The sequence below is a fragment of the Scyliorhinus torazame genome, chromosome 9 (genome assembly GCF_047496885.1).
Source record: "Scyliorhinus torazame isolate Kashiwa2021f chromosome 9, sScyTor2.1, whole genome shotgun sequence".
Classification (NCBI taxonomy): domain Eukaryota; kingdom Metazoa; phylum Chordata; class Chondrichthyes; order Carcharhiniformes; family Scyliorhinidae; genus Scyliorhinus; species Scyliorhinus torazame.
This window is the reverse complement of record NC_092715.1, coordinates 273,659,081-273,681,700: the sequence shown is the minus strand read 5'-3', so window position 1 is coordinate 273,681,700 and position 22,620 is coordinate 273,659,081. Positions and strand designations below refer to the sequence as shown.

The 22,620-nt window shown below is 49.3% G+C and overlaps 1 protein-coding gene across 1 annotated transcript in view; it reads right to left on the bottom strand.

Annotated features, from left to right (window-relative positions):
* Positions 1–1,384: 1,384 nt before the first annotated feature.
* The window catches only part of LOC140429922 (ADAMTS-like protein 1), a 489,170-nt gene continuing 467,934 nt past the window's right edge, over positions 1,385–22,620 (bottom strand). The window contains exons 27-29 of the mRNA XM_072517517.1: positions 11,272–11,381; positions 9,169–9,389; positions 1,385–5,662 (exon numbers count right to left, since the gene is read on the bottom strand). Of these exons, the coding sequence (XP_072373618.1) occupies positions 5,556–5,662; positions 9,169–9,389; positions 11,272–11,381 (438 nt within the window). The 3' untranslated portion in view covers positions 1,385–5,555. The remainder of the gene's footprint in view (positions 5,663–9,168; positions 9,390–11,271; positions 11,382–22,620) is intronic.

Below are 22,620 nucleotides of genomic sequence, written 5' to 3'. Positions count from 1 at the left end.
AATGTCCGGCCAAAGCACGACAATGCCTACGATGTGGCAGGATGGGCCACTACGCTGCCTGCTGTCGAGCAGCTCAACCTGCCAACTCGCAACAATTCCGCCAGCCTCGCAGGGACTTGCGGGCCATTCAGCCCACTTTCACTGAGTCATATCCAGATAGTATGCAGACCAGCGATACCGAAGACAGGGAGCCCTTCCGTGTTGCGGTTGTCCACAAGAACCGGATGTCCCCAAGTCGGAACCACCAGCCGCTGCCAGTGCACAGCATTGATCCGGGCACTGAGTGGTGTGCCACCCTAACGGTCAACCGATCCCTGATCACATTTCGCCTGGGCACTGGAGCCTCCGCCAATCTCCTCGCATGGTCAGCCTTCCAGACCTTGAAGGTTAAACCACCAATTCTGCCATCCCGCTGTCAGCTGGTTAACTACAATGGAAACGTCATCCCGGCCACAGGGTCCTGCCAGCTCGATGTTACACACAACTCAGATGCACTCAGTACACATTTCTATTTATTATCATGTAGGCACATATCCTTTGTGAAAGGTGGGTTGTCATGATCAGCATATCATGGTGCAATCACACACACACTGATGGACAGGTAGTTGGACCAACCAACAGACACACAACATCGCAGCCAATCACCAGTGAGAGCACACGCACTATAAAACAGGGAACACCACAGTTCCCGCTCATTCTACCAGGAGATAGCTCAGAGCACAGAGCTCACAGCGTGCCACTCAGACGTACACCATGCGCTGAGTGCCTCACTAAGATAGTGCTAGGGCTGGGTCCACAGGTTAGCTGGTGAAGCACGTACCCAAGCCAGTAGTTAGTTGTTACCGTTGATTAGACAATAAAACAGAGTTGTACCATCTACAGCCGTGTTGGATCATTTGTGCAGCAGAACACCCAACACGGCACCAGGGACACGGGTTAACACTGCTGCCTCACAGTGCCAGGGACCCGGGTTAACACTGCTGTCTCACAGCAACAGGGACCTGGGTTAACACTGCTGTCTCACAGTGCCAGGGACCCGGGTTAACACTGCTGCCTCACAGTGCCAGGGACCTGGGTTAACACTGCTGTCTCACAGAGCCAGGGACCCGGGTTAACACTGCTGTCTCACAGTGCCAGGGACCCGGGTTAACACTGCTGCCTCACAGTGCCAGGGACCCGGGTTAACACTGCTGCCTCACAGTGCCAGGGACCCGGGTTAACACTGCTGTCTCACAGTGCCAGGGACCAGGGTTAACACTGCTGTCTCACAGTGCCAGGGACACGGGTTAACACTGCTGCCTCACAGTGCCAGGAACCCGGGTTAACACTGCTGTCTCACAGTGCCAGGGACCCGGGTTAACACTGCTGTCTCACAGTGCCAGGGACCCGGGTTAACACTGCTGCCTCACAGTGCCAGGGACCTGGGTTAACACTGCTGTCTCACAGTGCCAGGAACCCGGGTTAACACTGCTGTCTCACAGTGCCAGGAACCCGGGTTAACACTGCTGTCTCACAGTGCCAGGGACCCGGGTTAACACTGCTGTCTCACAGTGCCAGTGACCCGGGTTAACACTGCTGCCTCACAGTGCCAGGGACCTGGGTTAACACTGCTGTCTCACAGTGCCAGGAACCCGGGTTAACACTGCTGTCTCACAGTGCCAGGGACCTGGGTTAACACTCTCACAGTGCCAGGAACCCGGGTTAGCACTGCTGTCTCACAGTGCCAGGGACCCGGGTTAACACTGCTGCCTCACAGTGCCAGGGACCCGGGTTAACACTGCCGTCTCACAGTGCCAGGGACCCGGGTTAACACTGCTGTCTCACAGTGCCAGGGACCCGGGTTAACACTGCTGTCTCAGTGCCAGGGACCGGGTTTGCACTGCTGTCTCACAGTGCCAGGGACCCGGGTTAGCACTGCTGTCTCAGTGCCAGGGACCCGGGTTAACACTGCTGCCTCAGTGCCAGGGACCCGGGTTAACACTGCTGTCTCACAGTGCCAGGGACCCGGGTTAACACTGCTGTCTCAGTGCCAGGGACCGGGTTTGCACTGCTGTCTCACAGTGCCAGGTACCCGAGTTAACACTGCTGTCTCACAGTGCCAGGAACCCGGGTTAACACTGCTGTCTCACAGTGCCAGGAACCCGGGTTAACACTGCTGTCTCACAGTGCCAGGGACCCGGGTTAACACTGCTGTCTCACAGTGCCAGTGACCCGGGTTAACACTGCTGCCTCACAGTGCCAGGGACCTGGGTTAACACTGCTGTCTCACAGTGCCAGGGACCCGGGTTAACACTGCTGTCTCACAGTGCCAGGGACCTGGGTTAACACTCTCACAGTGCCAGGAACCCGGGTTAGCACTGCTGTCTCACAGTGCCAGGGACCCGGGTTAACACTGCTGCCTCACAGTGCCAGGGACCCGGGTTAACACTGCTGTCTCACAGTGCCAGGGACCCGGGTTAACACTGCTGTCTCACAGTGCCAGGGACCCGGGTTAACACTGCTGTCTCAGTGCCAGGGACCGGGTTTGCACTGCTGTCTCACAGTGCCAGGGACCCGGGTTAGCACTGCTGTCTCAGTGCCAGGGACCCGGGTTAACACTGCTGCCTCAGTGCCAGGGACCCGGGTTAACACTGCTGTCTCACAGTGCCAGGGACCCGGGTTAACACTGCTGTCTCAGTGCCAGGGACCGGGTTTGCACTGCTGTCTCACAGTGCCAGGTACCCGAGTTAACACTGCTGTCTCACAGTGCCAGGAACCCGGGTTAACACTGCTGTCTCACAGTGCCAGGAACCCGGGTTAACACTGCTGTCTCACAGTGCCAGGAACCCGGGTTAACACTGCTGTCTCACAGTGCCAGGGACCCGGGTTAACACTGCTGTCTCAGTGCCAGGGACCCAGGTTAACACTGCTGCCTCACAGTGCCAGGGACCCGGGTTAACACTGCTGCCTCACAGTGCCAGGGACCCGGGTTAACACTGCTGTCTCACAATGCCAGGGACCCGGGTTAACACTGCTGTCTCACAGTGCCAGGGACCCGGGTTAACACTGCTGTCTCACAGTGCCAGGGATCTGGGTTAACACTGCTGTCTCAGTGCCAGGACCGGGTTAACACTGCTGTCTCAGTGCCAGGGACCCGGGTTAACACTGCTGTCTCACAGTGCCAGGGACCCGGGTTAACACTGCTGTCTCACAGTGCCAGGGACCCGGGTTAGCATTGCTGTCTCACAGTGCCAGTGACCCGGGTTAACATTACTGTCTCAGTGCCAGGGACCCGGGTTCAATCCAGTCCTTGGGTGACAATATATCTGGAGTTTGCACTTTCTCCGTGGGTTTCCTCCGGATGCTCCGGTTTCCCCCACATTCCAGAGGTGTGCAGGTTCGGTGGATTGGCCATGAAAAATTTCCCCTGGTATCCAATGATGTGCAGGTTAGGTGGGGTTATGCCACTGTCTGAGGATCTGTACAGACTCAATGGGCCGAATGTCCTCATTCTGCTCTGTCGGGATTCTATGATTCCATGAATTTGATTTTTAATGCTGATGAGTAATAAATATTGCTGGACAACAAGGTCTGTGAAACGTTGTTAAATGTCTATATCATGATTAATTCTCACTTTTGTTTAAACTAGTTTTAAAATATATATATATATTTTTTTAAACAGGTTGCATGATATTTAAGCTTCTACCTTTACCCCACAATTATGTCCCAATCTTGACTTTTCTCTGTGTACAATTTATTTAAATGATTCTTTTTCCTGCCCTGATTGACTTGAACTGGATCTCCATGTGGGGAACTGCCATTAAACAAATGTTACCATCAATTGTACCGTGAGACAGGTAACAGAGGTCACTGGACTTTTCAGCAAACCTTTCTTTGAGATCAATGATGAGACCCCTTACGTCTCTGCTGAACCAAAGTCCTGGAACAATATAAATGTATTTTTAATGATCACCATCCTGCGGCTGAAATCTTTATGAGTAATTGGCCTCTCTTATTTCTCAGAGTAGATCAAAGGATAGAGGATTTATCTAAAACACATGCTTGATGATGCAGCACATTGTTCCTCTGATGCTCAGGTTGTACAGCACAGAGAGAGACCAAGTCAGTCAAGGACTCTGAACAGACACCTCTTAGCTGCCTAATGGCAATGAGATGGTTCAGGATGAGTAACCAATCTGCCCTCCGGAGTGGGGAGGTTAGAGAATGGTTGATCGCAGGACAGTTGGGTTTAGTAATGGTCAGTTTGTTGGTTGGAGGAAGGGTTCAGGAGAGGTTGGTACCCAGACCATAATATACTGAGAAGGGAAATAGTCTCAGAGCAAATATAGCTTTACATAAATGAATTGAAATTGATATCAGAAATTCATCAACTATAACAGGTTAGCTATTCAGAACCTGGCACAATACCCAAACAAAATATAGAATAGCAAGTGGGAGAGGGTCATCCCAAATGTTGGCAGGGATATTTTCCCAATGGGAGAGAGGACCCTTGGATAATTGCAGTTGAAAAGGACTTCACAATAAACCTGTAATGAATAATGAGGAGTGATGCGATAGGGTGGTGTTCATTGTCTGAACATTTGCGACATTCCCCACATCTGAACCAATTTCTTCAAGAAAAATTATGTGGATAAATGGTGCTGCTTCTTGCATCACCTGTTCGCCCCATTTTTGTTACCGACTTTTGTTTCCTATTCTTTTAAATTGCTCCTGAATTTTCAATTTGCTGACCTAATTTCAGTGGGAGACTCTCCTACTGAATTCAGGGCTTTATTTTCAGAAATATTGCCAGTGATTCTGATATCAATCAGACGGGATTAGTATCCTCATCCAAGATTGTTGATAGATCATGTTCACTTGACCAGTTGGCTTAGATCTATGACAGATGTTGAATAAAGTAAATAGCAGGTTATTCTCCTAACCCTTCCTCTCAGTAATACTGCATTTCCTTTCAAATTAAGTGGTACATTTGAACTCTACGTGTCATGCTTAAGTCTATTTGTTTCCATTTCCTCTTCAAGGATACAGCAAGGAGTCTTCTGGGAGTCTGCAATAAAATTGGATTCTTTGCAATATTCCATAAAAGGTCTGAACTGAAGTTCCCACAAAAACAGTCCAAATCAAACTTATTTATACAGTTCCCTTGGGCTTAACAGGTGAATAAAGGTAGTCAAAGTCGTTCTAGAACCAGTCCATCACAAAAACCTTCGTCCAGCATCACGCCAGCATCACGCCAGCATCACGCCAGCATCACGCCAGCATCACGCCAGCATCACGCCAGCATCACGCCAGCACTCGTCAAAATGGCTGCAGCAGTCCTCCAAAGTAGAAAATTAATAAAGGAACGTAGTGTGTCTAAATGTATTGTAATAGCTTTACAACTCCAGGAATATTCACCGACAGATTCTTTCCTATTCAAATTTTCTCTTCAAGCAGCCATGGAAATCTTTGTCTCTCTTTCAATATCAGGGAGCTCTGGTGAAATTTGAAAACAATTTCAAACAGTTTTTCCCCATTGCTTCATTGAGAGTGGATAAGTGATTGAATTCTCATCTTCAGACGTCCCTGCAGGATTTACAGCACCGCAGCTTGTATTGAGGCAGGACGCACAGTTTTAGTCGCTTCACCATTTCACAGTATCTGGTTGTGTCTCTGCATTCCGCTGTGGGGAATTAAAAACAAACATTATACACAACAATACATTCTGTACCTTACCACAAATCTGAATCTGTTATAATTCACAGAAAGAGCCCAGTCAATGGGAAACTTAGCAAAGGTGACCAAATACCAGGGTGATTATTTTAAACGCTGTGTGGATCACTAATATTCATGTGTGGTTTCACTGAAGTGTATTCGGCCAGTCCAGTTCGCTGCTTAATGGGGATAAAGGTGATAATTCCCTGTCACTGCGAGCTGCAGATTGACATTATTGTCGGCAGTCCTGGAGACATTGATGCACAGAAACAAGTGCACAGAAAAGCAAGATCAAATCTTAAGCCCCCATATCATCCAAGTGACAAGGCAGAATTAAAATCCTTTCACTGAAAAATAGGATAGAAAGAGACATGAGCTAGGTCCCCAAAATGGCTAGAGTGGGCGGGTTAATTGGACAGTTAAAAGCATTCTATAGAGCTTTCCCCTCAGATTCAGTATGCTGCAGGACATACACTGTCTTTGGAAACAGCAGCACACATTAAACTTCAGCATTTTGGACTCTCTTACTGCAGGATCCAGGATAGTGACCATGAGGAAGCGATGTTGGATTCAAACAATAAGGTTTAAGACTTGCTTAACTACATACTCTACTTCCCAGAGGGTCTCCGCATCCAGCCCACAGTTGGGCTGTCCCAGGGCCCCTCTGGTTAAGGGTTTTGAACCCCCTCCCCCTTCATTGGGAAAGATGATATTCAGGTGAGGCCATCTCCTTGTCCAAAGCGTGTTGCTGACAGCCAGGTTATAACACTTGCGTTTGGACTTCAGCCTGTTGCTAACTTCCACAGATGAAATGTACCAGTGAACACTTACACCCCTATGATTTTAAAATGTTTCCTCTCTGTAACAGTTAATGATGTCTTCCTGAATCCCAGGTAATCCTCTTCATCGCCTCAGTTGTACGGAGTCCTAACTGATCCCCAAACATCTCAAACCTCTCAGGGCTGGATTGTTGGGTCCTGTTGGGCAGGACTGGTGCGAGGTGGATTGAAAGAGTTGGTATCAGCCGGTGTTCCAGTCTCCTGATGCTGTTCATGTTGTCAGTCATGTTTAGTAGGGCAGAGGGAAGATGGCCACATCATCTTGCCCAAGTCATGATGAAGGCCAATTCAGACTAATAAGGAACTCATTAAGAGCTCATCCATCAGGGGGTGATGTTATTGATGGGGAAAGCCAGCTGTTTGGCAGACCAGGTAAATGACAAAACTTCTAAATTACATCGAGAGCATCTCCATAAGACAGCAAGACTGCTGTTAGGGACTGTGTTCTCTCGCAAGTCACTGCTGTGAATTCAGATTTTACCAATTCACTGAATGTAGAAGCAACAGTTTCCAGTTTTGTAACAAGTTTGTAACAAGGGGCTGGTTTAGCACAGTGGGCTAAATAGCTGGCTTGTAAAACAGACTAAGGTCACCAGTGTGGGTTCAATTCCCATACCGGCCTCTCCAAACAGGCGCCAGAATGTGGCAACTAGGGGCTTTACACAGTAACTTTATTTGAAGCCTACTTGTGACAATAAGCGATTTTCATTTCAAAGAACAAAGAAAAGTACAGCACAGGAACAGGCCCTTCGGCCCTCCAAGCCCGTGCCGACCATGCTGCCCGTCTAAACTAAAATCTACTACACTTCCTGTGTCCGTATCCCTCTATTCCCATCCTATTCATGTATTTGTCAAGATGCCCCTTAAACATCACTATCGTTCCTGCTTCCACCACCTCCTCCGGCAGCGAGTTCCAGGCACCCACTACCCTCTGTGGAAAAAAACTTGCCTCGTACAACTCCTCTAAACGTTGTCCCTCGCACCTTAAACCTATGCCCCCTAGTAATTGACCCCTCTACCCTGGGGAAAAGCCTCCGACTATCCACTCTGTCTATGCCCCTCATAATTTTGTATACCTCTATCAGGTCGCCCCTCAACCTCCTTCGTTCCAGTGAGAACAAACCGAGTTTATTCAACCGCTGCTCATATCTAATGCCCTCCATACCAGGCAACATCCTGGTAAATCTCTTCTGCACCCTCTCTAAAGCCTCCACATCTTTCTGGTAGTGTGGTGACCAGAATTGAACACTATACTCCAAGTGTGGCCTAACTAAGGTTCTATACAGCTGCAACAGGACTTGCCAATTCTTATACTCAATGCCCCAGCCAATGAAGGCAAGCATGCCGTATGCCTTCTTGACTACCTTCTCCACCTGTGTTGCCCCTTTCAGTGACCTGTGGACCTGTACTCCTAGATCTCTCTGACTTTCAATACTCTTGAGGGTTCTACCATTCACTGTATATTCCCTACCTGCATCAGGGGCGTCATTCTCCGACCCCCCGCCGGGTCGGAGAATGGCCGTTGGCCGCCGTGAATCCCGCCCCCGCCCCCGCCCCCGCCGAAGTCTCCGCTCCCGGAGATTGGGCGGGGGCGGGAATCCAGCCGCGCCGGTTGGCGGGATCCCCCGCTGGATTCTCCGGCCCGGATGGGCCGAAGTCCCGCCCAGGAATTGCCTGTCCCGCCGACGTAAATCAAACCTGGTATTTACCGGCGGGACCAGGCAGCGTGGGCGGGCTCCGGGGTCCTGGGGGGGGGCGCGGGGCGATCTGACCCCGGGGGGTGCCCCCACGGTGGCCTGGCCCGCGATCGGGGCCCACCGATCCGCGGGCGGGCCTGTGCCGTGGGGGCACTCTTTCCCTTCCGCCTCCGCTACGGCCTCCACCATGGCGGAGGCGGAAGAGACTCTCCCCACTGCGCATGCGCGGGAAACTTTCGGCGGCCGCTGACGCTCCCGCGCATGCGCGGGGAAACTGACAGTGGCCGCTGACGCTCCCGCGCATGCGCCGCATTTCCGCGCCAGCTGGCGGGGCAACAAACGCCATTTCCGCCAGCTGGCGGGGCGGAAATCCCTCCGGCGTCGGCCTAGCCCCTCAATGTTGGGGCTAGGCCGCCAAAGATGCGGAGACTTCCGCACCTTTTTGCCGGCGCGATGCCCGTCTGATTTGCGCCGGCTTTGGCGCCAGTCGGCGGGCATCCCGCCGTTGGGGGAGAATTTCGCCCTAGACCTTCCAAAATGCATTACTTCACATTTGTCCAGATTAAACTCCATCTGCCATCTCTCCGCCCATTTCATTTTCATTTCAAGTCCACGGAGGCAGAAGTCCCATCACCAGAATTCCTTTTATTTACAAATGCAACAGTTGAATGACCATTCAGTCTGCTGTCTACACCAGGAGTGCAGAAGATCTGACACTCCCGGTTATATACACAGAAAGGGGTTCCCTGATTGGGCCACTAATCAGGGAACTCGTATGCTAATTGGCCAATCTCAAAGGCCCGGCCTAAGTCATTGCAGGTTTATAATTTGTCAATGACATACACATCTGGTTAAAAATAAAAAACTGTGGGTTCTAGAAATCGGAAATAAATATGTTTTTTTCTTAAATTTCAACTTGCTGTCAAGCTGGAACTCACATTTTTCGCAGGGGGTGATGTTACACCTCTGCCAGTTCACTGGCCTCTCCTTCCAGGAGCAGAATTGGTCTCTCACTTGTTGGTTAGCCTGCAGATGCACACACTCCACCCGCCTCGACTGAAAGCCATAATTTCCACAGGAAGAGGTGCATGGTGTCCAGGAACTGCTGTGCCATTGGGCAGTGCAAAGATCGGAGGTACAGTTCCGTCTGCTGAGGGGTCTAAAAGCACCAAGCTACGTTAACGTGAGCATTATAAAATAAACACGGTATTTTCAATTACCTTCTGGACATTGCTATCTTTTATATACCAAGTTCGGCATCATTGGTCTGAGAGCAATTGCCAAATTAGAACCAAATTAGGCAGAGCCATTTGCTGCGTGTTTCGGGGAACCCAACTAAATTCTCAAGGCCATTTCCTCTGGGGCCTCTCCAGCAACAGAAAACAGGTTTCCTCCTGGTGGTTGGGCAGGATTGAACGAAGGCTGAAATGCAGTATCCAGCCTATCGCTGCACTCTTTCTTCCTGAGATTTCATTCAATACGTAAATGGCACATTTCCAAATCGACTGAAATGAAAATTGATGAGGCTCAAATAGAAGAGGCCCCAGCAGAAATCTTCACCCCTGCTTTCAGTTACCAGCTGACCCACTATTCATTTCCAGGATTTTATGTGTTGGTTTCAGATTTTTGTTACATTTCACTTAAAGATTCAATTGCTTTGTGTGAACTTTTACACTTAGGGTCTAGTTTACATCGGAATGGTCAAACTGAGGGCCCACTGATTGATGTGAAACAGTGACAGCCAAGGCCATAGGTTCAACATCCCAGGTGTGGGACATATTTCAAACAGAACTGGAAATTCAAGGCCTGTGAGATGGTCCCATGCTAGACCATCAATGGAAAATGTTGAGAGGGAGAGAATCCAAAGGAGGGAAAATACCAAAGAAATATCTGTGTGACTGGCAGAGAAGCATACAAATATTTGTTCTTTAAAATATGTGAAAAGGTTAATATCACGTTAAATGCTTCCAATGATGTGACATTGAGTCTGAAATAAATGATATCTGTGGTATAAAAATCATTAGCTTTGTGTGATTCTTACTCTGCCCAAACATTCCCGTACCAGCCTCCCCGAACAGGCGCCGGAATGTGGCGACTAGGGGCTTTTCACAGTAACTTCATTTGAAGCCTACTCGTGACAATAAGCGATTTTCATTTCATTTTTCATTTCGTTGGTCATTTGGAGTCTTGGCTGATTCGGTAAAAGTTACATTACATTCGAGAAATCTGTCCAATTACATAAAGAAGTCTTACAACACCAGGTTAAAGTCCAACAGGTTTGTTTCGATGTCACTAGCTTTCGGAGCGCTGCTCCTTCCTCAGGTGAATGAAGAGGTATGTTCCAGAAACATACATATAGACAGATTCAAAGATGCCAGACAATGCTTGGAATGCAACCATTAGCAGGTTACCCCATCTCTGTATCTGTAAAGATTTAATCACCTACTAATGCTCGCATTCCAAGCATTGTCTGGCATCTTTGAATCTGTCTATATGTATGTTTCTGGAACAGACCTCTTCATTCACCTGAGGAAGGAGCAGCGCTCCGAAAGCTAGTGACATCGAAACAAACCTGTTGGACTTTAACCTGGTGTTGTAAAACTTCTTACTGTGCTCACCCCAGTCCAACGCCGGCATCTCCACATCACGATTACATAAAAATAGACATTATTTGGATGTGTCCTCTTGTGAGCGAGTCCAGGGGGCACGGTTTTAAAATTAGAGTCGAGGAGATTTTCTTTCTCAGACGACCGTGAGATTTTGAAGCTCTCTGGAAACTGGATCACTGAACATTTTTAAGGCAGAGGTATATTCTAGGCAATGGAATTGAAGACTTTTGGGGGTAGATGGGAATGTGGAACTCAACACAAACAGATCATCCATGATCATATTGAATGGTGAAGCAGGTTTGAGGGGCTGAATGGCCCACTTCTGATCCTATTTCATATGTTTCCCCATATTACTACTGAATGATATAAAATAACAAATTCAGCACTAGAATACGGCCACAAGATCTCATTATAAGTTGAAAGGTCAGGTACCTGATGTCACTGCTGCATTGGTGAGAAGGTAACTTGGTTCCGTTCTGTGATTGACAGAAAACGTGACGACGTTGAACCCCCAGCCGCAGTCCCACACAGTGGCTAGTGCACTATTCAAAAGAATATTTTATGCCACAGTTTAATCCAATGTTATTGCCATTACTCAAACCTCTATTGGACATATAAGTACAACAGACAAAATTCTCAATAAGTGATTATAGTTAATCATTTATTTGTTAACCACCTGTAGTTTCAATATATAAATTTAGAATGAATAAAGGAGAGGAAGACGGGTGTTTGTTTAACATCTGAACCAGTGGACTATGGCATCCATAATTTGGCCCACCTTTTGTTTCAAACTCTCACTGTATCACAGGACAGTGCTGGTCTGACCAGACCTCCTCTGAAAGGGCGGTCCCAGAGGCAATTCCGCAGCCGGGTCAGACTCTCGGGAGCTACCGCTAACGGGTGGTTACCTCCCCCGAGGATGAAGGGGGGACCTGGCCACATTGCCAGATATATGGTCAGAGAACTCGTGATGGTCAGAGCCACCAACAGAGGCTGCCGTCCACCACAGCCGCCGAGATCACTGGGAACCGGGGTGGGATTCTCGAAGGCGCGGGGCTGCCCCACAATGAGAAACCCTATTGACCGGCTGGCGTAACAGAGAATCCCGCCGACGGGTCGAGGCAGAAAGGTGGAGGGGACGGGAATCCAGCCCCAGGGCTTTAACGTGGGCACCCCGGATAAGGACTGTTTAATGTAGCTGTAACTGTGTCAAGGCCCCAAAGGTGGCATTGATCCGGGTCACGTTTCAGGTCAATGGCCACCCAGTGATAATGTAAATGGACACTGGGGCTGTCGGCTCCGTCGTGGACCACTACACTCTCCAGCAACCCCGCACAGGGATCACGCCGCTGGTATTGTTTGACCTATACCGGCACATCGTGGGGACCACAGTGGCTCTGGTAACGCCCAGGCAGCAGTTAGTCTGCCTTGTCATGGTTGTGCTGCAGCGTCTGGGGCCCAATTTTCTGCAATGAGATTGGTTGTGATTCCTCCATTTGAACTGGCAACAGGCTCGGCCTACACCTCCCGCTGCCTGGGCAAACTGGGCAGCATAATCAAAGACCCCTCCCACCCAGGTTATTCTCTTCCATCGGGTAGAGATACAGAAGTCTGAGAACACACACAAACAGATTCAAAAACAGCTTCTTCCCCACTGTTACCAGACTCCTAAATGATCCTCTTATGGACTGAACTGATCTCTTCACACATCTTCTCTACTGAGTAGTACTACACCCCTGCATGCTTCACCCGATGTCTATGTATTCACATTGTGTATCTACCGTATGTTCTATGTTTTTTTATGTCTGGAGCGATCTGTCTGGACTGTACGCAGAACAATACTCTTCATTGTACCTCGGTACACGGGACAATAAAACAAATCCTAATCCAACTGAGAGTCACCATGTAACCTGGTGGTATTGGATGGTCAAGAGAATCCTCATCTTGCTGACATTCTCTCTTGCTCCCCCCACACATCCCTCGCAGAGACATGGATAGCCGACTACAGGCAGCTATGCTCACTACATACCTGGTCACTGTTGCCATTGCGATGCACGGCGCTGACCAGGGCCAGCCCAGGGAGGACCCTACACGAGAGGAGACTGTCCTAGAAGAGCAGGGGCCAGCCGGTGAGGCTTCAGTGCAGTCTATCGAACAGGCTGAGGACGTGCAAAGGAGGAGGCACATCTGGCCAAATCAATACCGTCAGCACCTGTCCTTCGAGGAGCTGTGGACTGCCTGTGGCACTGATGACTCCGGCTGACCAGGGAGACTGTGCATCTCTTGTGCTAGATGGTGGCCCACCTGTCACCATGGGAATTTGGAGGTGGACAAACGCTTATTCCAGGGCTCGAACGGGGACCTATTTGGGATCTTGCAGTCATCTGCGCACTGCTACATCCTCACTGTTCAGATGTCCTATACACCCAGGCACCTACATACATCACCATTACCCTGACCAGGCCCACCAGGATGCCCGAGCAGCAGGAAGTTCCACCATCACTGGATTGCCACATGTCCAGCGGACAATCGATGTCCCGCATGTCTTCCTACCAGCACCAGCTCGACAGGGGGCGCCCTTCATCAATAGGAAGGGCTTCCACTCCCTGAATGTGCAATTGGTGTGCGACCACTAGCTGCACATCGGCACGTTTGCACCCGATACTCAGGCAGCATGTACAACACACTCGTCCTGCAGCACTTGGCGGTTCCTGGCACCTTCAAGGTGCTCCCTCGGGTGAGGGGTTGGCTATTGGGCGCCAAGACTTAAGTGAGGTGATGGCTAATAATGCCTGTGCAGAGGCCCCAAACCGAGGCAAGAAAGCTCACTCAGCAATCAGGAGCGTCTAGTGGTGCATCAAGACAAGCAAGATGCTCTTCCGGTGCCCAGACCGCTCTGCAGTACAGCCTCCAGAGAGCCTTGAGCAGTGTGGCAGTCTGCTGCATCCTTCACAACATCGTGCAGCAGCACGGCGACACGCTGGAGGAGGAGGAAGAACGGCAGGCCTCACCTGAGGAGGATGTGGATGGTGTCCAGGAAGAACACAGCCGAGAGCCTGGGCTGGCAGGGCAGGGCAGGGCTGGCTAACATCTGATCCACGGCCATCGCATGTGAGACAATCTCATCACCTGCTGATTTACCAACTCACAGATCAGGCCACCAGCAGTTCCGCACCCTGTCCCTCCTCTTCCCCATCCCGTCCCTGCTCCTCCCACTCCAATCCACGTCCCCCTCCAAAGCCACCCGGCCATCACCCAGCACCAGTCCATCCGTCATGCCCGTGGAACAGAGGGCAGAGGCACAATGGATGGGTGGCCAAAAGATTTTAATTGTGATCATTTACAATGATGTGTCCCTTCCCATTTACTATCTCATCTCTAACACACGGTTCCAGCTTATGTGTAATCTGCCTTTCTGACCTTTCGTGCTCTACCGCTCCTTCCAGGAGTTACCCCAGACAGGGCTGCTTGTCCCGCCCTCCGCCCTGTGATGCCCTTGACGGGCGTCCACTGAAGGCCCTGGACCTGGATGAACCTGGCCGGATTTCGGGTGATGGTGTGTCAGCCTGTTCTGGCAACTGCTCAGCAGGTGTGCTAGTATCAGGTGGAGGGAACGCAGATGGGCTGAAGGGTTCCAGCACCTTCCCTGCACCTGGATGGGCCCCATCACCTTGACCTCCCCTGGGGTACCCGCTGGCCCGCAGGTTACTCAGTGGGACTGCAGGGAGGTTCGAGTGATCTCCAGAGACCTCACGTCACCTGGCGCTGCCAGTCCTAGAGGCCCACGCTCGTCTTCACCATAGTCTCGATCTCGGCATGCTGAGCCACGTTCCTCGGTGTCTCAGACAGATCCCTCTCAGTGTCCGGTCACGATCCCTCAGCTTCCGGCCAATGCTCCCAACATCCTCAGCCTCGAATCTTTGTGACTGGGCCAAGCTCTGGAGTGCCACATCGATGTCCACGCGTGCCCGGGACAATGTCCACCTGTGGCTGTGCCATCCTGTCTGGAATCTCAGACATAGACAGCACAGTGTGCCCCAAGTCTTGGACACCTTGACACATGGTTCGAACATCTTGCCCCAGGCCTGCTATCATGGATGCCACTCTTCCACGCATTGCCAACACCATCTCCTGCAGCCGAAGACGATTGGACTCTTCCAGCTGATCTTGCAGGTGCTAGAATGTCACTGACACCCCTTCCTGTCGATTCTGGATCCAGGTCTGCATCTGCACGTGTGCTGGGATCATATTTTCCAGAAGCCAAACATCTGTCTTGGTGACAGCTGTACCCTGGGATCGACCTCCGACCACCTGAGCCCTTGGGAGTCCCTGCCTCCCCATGATGTGCTGTATCGTGTGTGTGGGTGGCCACCAGAGGGCGATAGTCCCTGTGATGGTGGACGGTGTTGGTGAAAGCAGTGCCGAGATGACGGAGTGGAGCTCCGGGCGTCTGGGGGGTCTCGGTGAAGGGGCGCGGTGGGCAGCGGGCCGCAGCCGTGGTCAGGCCGGCCTGGTCTGATGGTGATCCTGGAAGACAAAAGATAAGGGTTGAGATTGGAAAGGACTGGTCTGTGGGAGAGGGGAGACTGACTTGTTGTCGGGACGTCAGAGTTGCATTGTCCTCTCACTTGTGTGGATGGTGTTGAAATGGATTCCCCGACCTCTCCGGCGATTTGAAATGCACTTTCTTCAAACGGGATGTGGACCCGCAGTTCCCCCGGGTTTTCTTCCACCCCTGGCAGTTATGGGCTGTTTATCTTTGGGGACACAGGAAAGCCACGGGCACATTTAATGAAACATAAACAGAGTCCTGCTTTGGGGGCGTTTAGCGAGGGTGTTTCTCACAGCTTGTAGCACTGGGAATGAGCTCACCAAACGGGACTCTGTTTTTATTCGATGGCGGTCATTACTGGGACGTGGATTTGATGGGGGTGGGGGGGGGGGGAGGTGTTGTTGGCATGTGTGCGCAAGGCTCCTAACCAAGGAGGGAAATACATGTCTAAAGCAGAGCAGGTTAGGTCGCTTGGACATGACCAATTGCCCCTTTGTGTCCAAAAGGTTAGGTGGGGTTACAGGGTTATGGGGATAGGGTGGGGCCTGACCCTAGGTAGGGTGCCCCTTCAGAGGGTTGGTGCAGACTCGATGGGCTGAATGGCCTCCTTCTGCACCCTTCTATGATTCTATGTTTGTGGAGGGTGGGCTGTTCGGGAAAGGGCAGGAGGGGCGTTGTTGGTCTCTCTGGCATGGAGGCAGGTGTTAGGGGTGAGGGAGTGATGCAGGGGGCACAGAGTTGGTTACACACCTGAGCAGCTTATTCACCTTTTTCTGGTAGTTCCTGCCGACCCTCGTGGTTACGCCCGCAGCCCTGGTGGCCTCTGCCACCTCATCCCGAGCTTGATTAGGAGGAGCAGGTTAGGGGGCCCCTCCTCTCCTCGACAGCGCCAGGCTGTCTGTATCAGTATCCAGAAAGCAGGATGGAACTCTTCTCGTCGCTATGATCTTGCTGGAATGTGAGAGTGGCGCGAGTGGAGCTCTTAAAAACTGCTCCAGCTTGTCAAGCTCTAAGGATTAATCCCGACCCCAGCGAATCAGACGCCAGCAGGGCTGGCAATCGCGCAAGCTGCCTGCTGCCCTGTGCACAGCCCGTCGCTGACACTGCCAGTGGCTGCGCGCAGTTACAGCAATCCTCCACCAGTGGGTGCACTTAGTCTCCCAAACAGAGACTGTAACTACTGAGAGGGAATTTGGGATTTTGCTTTGAAATGAGTGAGTTTGTGTGTGTGTGTTATCAACAGCAGAAACCTGGTCAAAGCTGGGCCCAGGCTCCAGACAGAAGTTATGTTGTTGAATCAGAGCCATTGAACATTTCTCCCATGAAATGATGTGATTGGAAAACACAATAATAACAGCAGGAGATTAACACAATTTAAACATTAAACTACTTTGCAACAGCCTTAAGCTCCATTTCATTTCGGTTTGATCTGCACAGATTTAATTCAACTTTACTTTTACATATGACAGTAATTTAATCAAAGTAGTTGGGAAAGTAGAACGAGACATGGATTTAAGTTTCGCTTTAAATTAGTATTAGGATAACCCCACAAAGGTATTCACAGAAATGCCCGAGGGTCTTTTCCGATGTTAATATAAAAATTCACATCAGGCAGCTGGACTCATAGGAACTCCCATTCTTTAGGGAAACAAGCAAACTAGATTTCACTGGTAACCACTGACTAGGTTACTGAGGGATCATCTAGTTAACTGTGATTAACTACACGTAAAAAAATCATGTAAAATTCTGCGAACTTCATAAACCATTCATGTATGCTGTGTGTGAGATCATTAACCCACATTATCGTCATCAATAAGAACAAAGAACAAAGAAAATTACAGCACAGGAACAGGCCCTTCGGCCCTCCCAGCCTGCGCCGATCCAGATCCTTTATCTAAACCTGTCTTCTATTTTCCAAGGATCTACTTCCCTCTGTTCCCCGCCCGTTCATATGTCTGTCTAGATGCATCTTAAATGATGCTATCGTGCCCGCCTCTACCACCTCCACTGGTAAAGCGTTCCAGGCACCCACCACCCTCTGCGTAAAAAACTTTCCACGCACATCTCCCTTAAACTTTCCCCCTCTCACCTTGAAATCGTGACCCCTTGTAATTGACACCCCCAATCTTGGAAAAAGCTTGTTGCTATCCACCCTGTCCATACCTCTCATAATTTTGTAGACCTCAATCAGGTCCCCCCTCAACCTCCATCTTTCCAACGAAAACAATCCTAATCTACTCAACCTTTCTTCATAGCTAGCACCCTCCATACCAGGCAACATCCTGGTGAACCTCCTCTGCACCCTCTCTAAAACATCCATATCCTTCTGGTAATGTGGCGACCAGAACTGCACGCAGTATTCCAAATGTGACCTAACCAAAGTCCTATACAACTGTAACATGACCTGCCGACTCTTGTACTCAATACCCCGTCCGATGAAGGCAAGCATGCTGTATGCCTTCTTGACCACTCTATCGACCTGCGTTGCCACCTTCAGGGTACAATGGACCTGAACTCCCAGATCTCTCTGTACATCAATTTTCCCCAGGACTCTTCCATTGACAGTATAGTCCACTCTTGAATTAGATCTTCTAAAATGCATCACCTCGCATTTGCCTGGATTGAACTCCATCTGCCTGGATTGAACTCTGCCCAACTCTCCAGTCTATCTATATTTTGCTGTATTCTCTTACAGTCCTCCTCGCTATCTGCAACTCCACCAATCTTAGTATCATCTGCAAACTTGCTAATCAGACCACCTATACCTTCGTCCAGATCATTTATGTACATCACAAACAACAGTGGTCCGAGCACGGATCCCTGTGGAACACCACTAGTCACCGTTCTCCATTTTGAGACACTCCCTTCCACCACTACTCTCTGTCTCCTGTTGCCCAGCCAGTTCTTTATCCATCTAGCTAGTACACCCTGAACCCCATACGACTTCATTTTTTCCATCGCTGCCATGGGAAACTTTATCAAACGCCTTACTGAAGTCCATGTATATGACATCTACAGCCCTTCCCTCATCAATTAACTTTGTCACTTCCTCAAAGAATTCTATTAGGTTTGTAAGACATGACCTTCCCTGCACAAAACCATGCTGCCTATCACTGATAAGTCTATTTTCTTCCAAATGTGAATAGATCCTATCCCTCAGTATCTTCTCCAACAGTTTGCCTACCACTGACGTCAAGCTCACAGGTCTATAATTCCTTGGATTATCCCTGCTACCCTTCTTAAACAAAGGGACAACATTAGCAATTCTCCAGTGCTCCGTGACTTCACCCGTGCTCAAGGATGCTGCAAAGATATCTGTTAAGGCCCCAGCTATTTCGTCCCTCGCTTCCCTCAGTAACCTGGGATAGGTCCAATCCGGACCTGGGGACTTGTCGACCTTAATGCCTTTTAGAATACCCAAAACTTCCCCCTTCCTTCTGCCGTTTTGACCTAGAGTATTTAAACATCCATCCCTAGCCTCAACATCCGTCATGTCCCTCTCCTTGGTGAATACCGATGCAAAGTACTCATTAAGAATCTCACCCATTTCCTCTGACTCCACGCATAAATTCCCTCTTTTGTCTTTGAGTGGGCCAATCCTTTCTCTAGTTACCCTCTTGCTCCTTATATACGAATAAAAGGCTTTGTGATTTTCCTTAAACCTGTTAGCCAAAGATATTTCGTGACCCGTTTTAGCCCCCTTTATTGCGCGTTTGAGATTTGTCCTACTTTCCCGATATTCCTCCAAAGCTTCATCAGTTTTAAGTCGCCTAGATCTTATGTATGCTTCCTTTTTTCTCTTAACTAGTCTCACAATTCCACCCGTCATCCATGGTTCCCTAATCTTGCCATTTCTATCCCTCATTTTCACAGGGACATGTCTGTCCTGCACTCTAATCAACCTTTCCTTAAAAGACTGCCACATTTCAAATGTGGATTTACCCTTAAACAGCTGCTCCCAATCCACATTCCCTAGCTCCTGCCGAATTTTGTTATACTTGGCCTTTCCCCAATTTAGCACTCTTCCTTTAGGACCACTCTCATCTTTGTCCATGAGTATTCTAAAACTTATGGAATTGTGATCGCTATTCCCAAAGTAGTCACCGACTGAAACTTCAACCACCTGGCCGGGATCATTCCCCAATACCAGGTCCAGTATGGCCCCTTTCCAAGTTGGACTATTTACATACTGCTCTAAAAAACTCTCCTGGATGCTCCTTACAAATTCTGCTCCATCAACGCCTCCAACACTACATGAGTCCCATTCAATGTTGGGGAAGTTAAAATCTCCCATCACGACCACCCTATTGCTCCTCCATTTTTCTATAATCTGTCTACATATTTGTACCTCTACTTCACGCTGGCTTTTGGGAAGCCTGTAGTAAAGTCCCAACAATGTTACTGCACCCTTCCTATTTCTTAGCTCTACCCATATTGCCTCAGTGCTCGAATCCTCCATCATGCCCTCCTTAATCACAGCTGTGGTATCATCTCTGACCAGTAATGCAACTCCTCCACCCCTTTTACCTCCCTCTCTATCCCTCCTGAAGCATCAATACCCTGGGATATTTAGTTGCCAGTCTTGTCCTTCCCTCAACCAAGTCTCAGTAATACCAATAACATCATATTTCCAGGTACTAATCCAAGCCCTAATTTCATCTGCCTTACCTGCTGCACTTCTCGCATTGGAACAAATGCACCTCAGACCACCTGTCCCTTTGCGTTCATCATCTCTTGCCTGTCTACGCTTCCACTTAGTCACATTGAGTTTATTATCTAGTACCTTATTGGATTTAGTTGCTGCCTCTTTACTGACCTCTAACTTCCTAATCTGGTTCCCACCCCCCTGCCACATTAGTTTAAAACCTCCCCAATAGTGTTAGCAAAAGCACCCCCTAGGACATTGGTTCCAGTCCTGCCCAGGTGTCGACCATACCATTTGTAATGGTCCCACCACCCCCAGAACCGGTTCCAATGTCCCAAAAATCTGAACCCCTCCCTCCTGCTCCACCTCTCAAGCCACGTATTCATTCTGACTATTCTTGAATTTCTACTCTGACTGTCTCGTGGCACTGGTAGCAATCCTGAGATGACTACCTTTGAGGTCCTACTTTTTAACTTATCTCCTAACTCCCTAAATTCTGATTGTAGGAGCTCATCCCGTTTTTTACCTATATCGTTGGTACCTATATGCACCACGACAACTGGCTGTTCACCCTCCCCCTTCAGTATGTCCTGCAGCCGATCTGAGACATCCCTGACCCGTGCACCCGGGAGGCAACATACCATTCGGGAGTCTCGTTTTCGCCTTCCGATTGAATCCCCTATGACTATAGCCCTGCCAGTCTTTTTTACGCCCTTCTGTGCAGCAGAGCCAGCCACGGTGCCATGAGCTTGGCTACTCTGCCTTCCCCGGTGAGTCATCTCCCCCAATAGAATCCAAAACGGTATACCTGTTTTGGAGGGAGATGATCGCAGGGGACACCTGCACTGCCTTCCTGCTCTTTCTCTGCCTTTTGGTCGCCCATTCCCTGTCTCCCTCACCAAGCCTAATCTGCGGTGTGCCCAACTCACTGAACGTGCTATCCACGACCTCCTCAGCATCGCAGATGCTCCAAAGTGAGTCCATTCGCAGCTACAGAGCCATCATGCAGTCTAACAGGAGCTGCAGGTTAATATCAAAGAGCTACTGAAAGGTCAATGGTTTAGTGACAACCAAAGCTATGGTTGAGTGTATTAGCTTCCTCGAAGCACCCAGATATCAGGCTGTGAGCCAAACATGATCACTGCCCTGAACTAAGTTCCCTGACCTCAGGAACTCCTATTTCTGATGGGCTGATGTGAATAAATAATATTTCCTAATTTAATACCGCTGCCTGCAGAATGATCCAGTTCATAGGTGCGTGAATTTCTTCTATCTCGCTCCTTTTACTGCCTTGGGCTCTAACTGCCCTGATCGCTTAAACAACACTTTGTCCTTACATCATTCCACTTTTTACCTGTGTTTTATTTGCTGCAAAGAACTGGTTAAATCTGGATTTGTTTCTACTCTAGGCTTTCAATTTATAAATGAGCAGGCTATCTGGAATTCAGGATTAGGAAGCAGATAATTTTATTAACTTTCTGAGAGAGTTAAAACTATCTCCGAAAGAGAAGCACAGTGTTTGTCATTTGAAGCCCCTATTGTGGGTCAGGAGATCAGGTCACTTAGCTGGACGTCTAATCCTTCAACGTGGCGAGATTAATATTAAATGTTAATTGCTAAAACCCTAAAAAAATAAGAAGTCTTACACCACCAGGTTGAAGTCCAACAGGTTTGTTTTGAATCACGAGCTTTCGGAGCGCTGCTCCTTCCTCAGGTTAAAGAAAGCCCAGAGCTATTTTAACTGTGCAGCTTGATTATTTACTACAACAGCTATTATGCAAATAAACTAGCTCTCGGTCACCGAATAATACAGTGTAGAAGAGGCCATTCGGCCCATCGAGTCTGCACCGATGCTCAAAAGGTCCTGACCTGTCCACCTAATCCCATTGGCCAACATTTGGCCCATAGCCTTGAATGTTCTGATGTGCCAAGTATTCATCCAGATACTTTTTAAAAGGATGTGAAGCAACCCGTCTCTACCCCCCTCCCAGGCCGTGCGTTCCAGACCCCTACCACCCTCTGGATACATAAGAACATAAGAACATAAGAACTAGGAGCAGGAGTCGGCCATCTGGCCCCTCGAGCCTGCTCCGCCATTCAATGAGATCATGGCTGATCTTTGTGGACTCAGCTCCACTTTCCGGCTCGTACACCATGTCCCCGAATCCCTCTATTCTTTAGAAAGGTATCTATCTTTTTCTTAAAAACGTTTAAAGAAGGAGCCTCAACTGCTTCACTGGGCAAGGAATTCCAGAGATTCACAACCCTTTGGGTGAAGAAGTTCCACCTAAACTCGGTCCTAAATCTACTTCCCCTTATTTTGAGGCTATGCCCCCTAGTTCTGCTTTCACCCACCAGTGGAAACAACCTGCCCGCATCTATCCTATCTATTCCCTTCATAATTTTATATGTTTCAATAAGATCCCCCCCGCATTCTTCTAAACTCCAATGAGTACAGTCCCAGTCTACTCAACCTCTCGACATAATCTAATCCCCTCAACTCTGGGATCAACTTAGTGAATCTCCTCTGCACTCCCTCCAGTGCCAATATGTCCTTTCTCAGGTAAGGAGACCAAAACTGAAC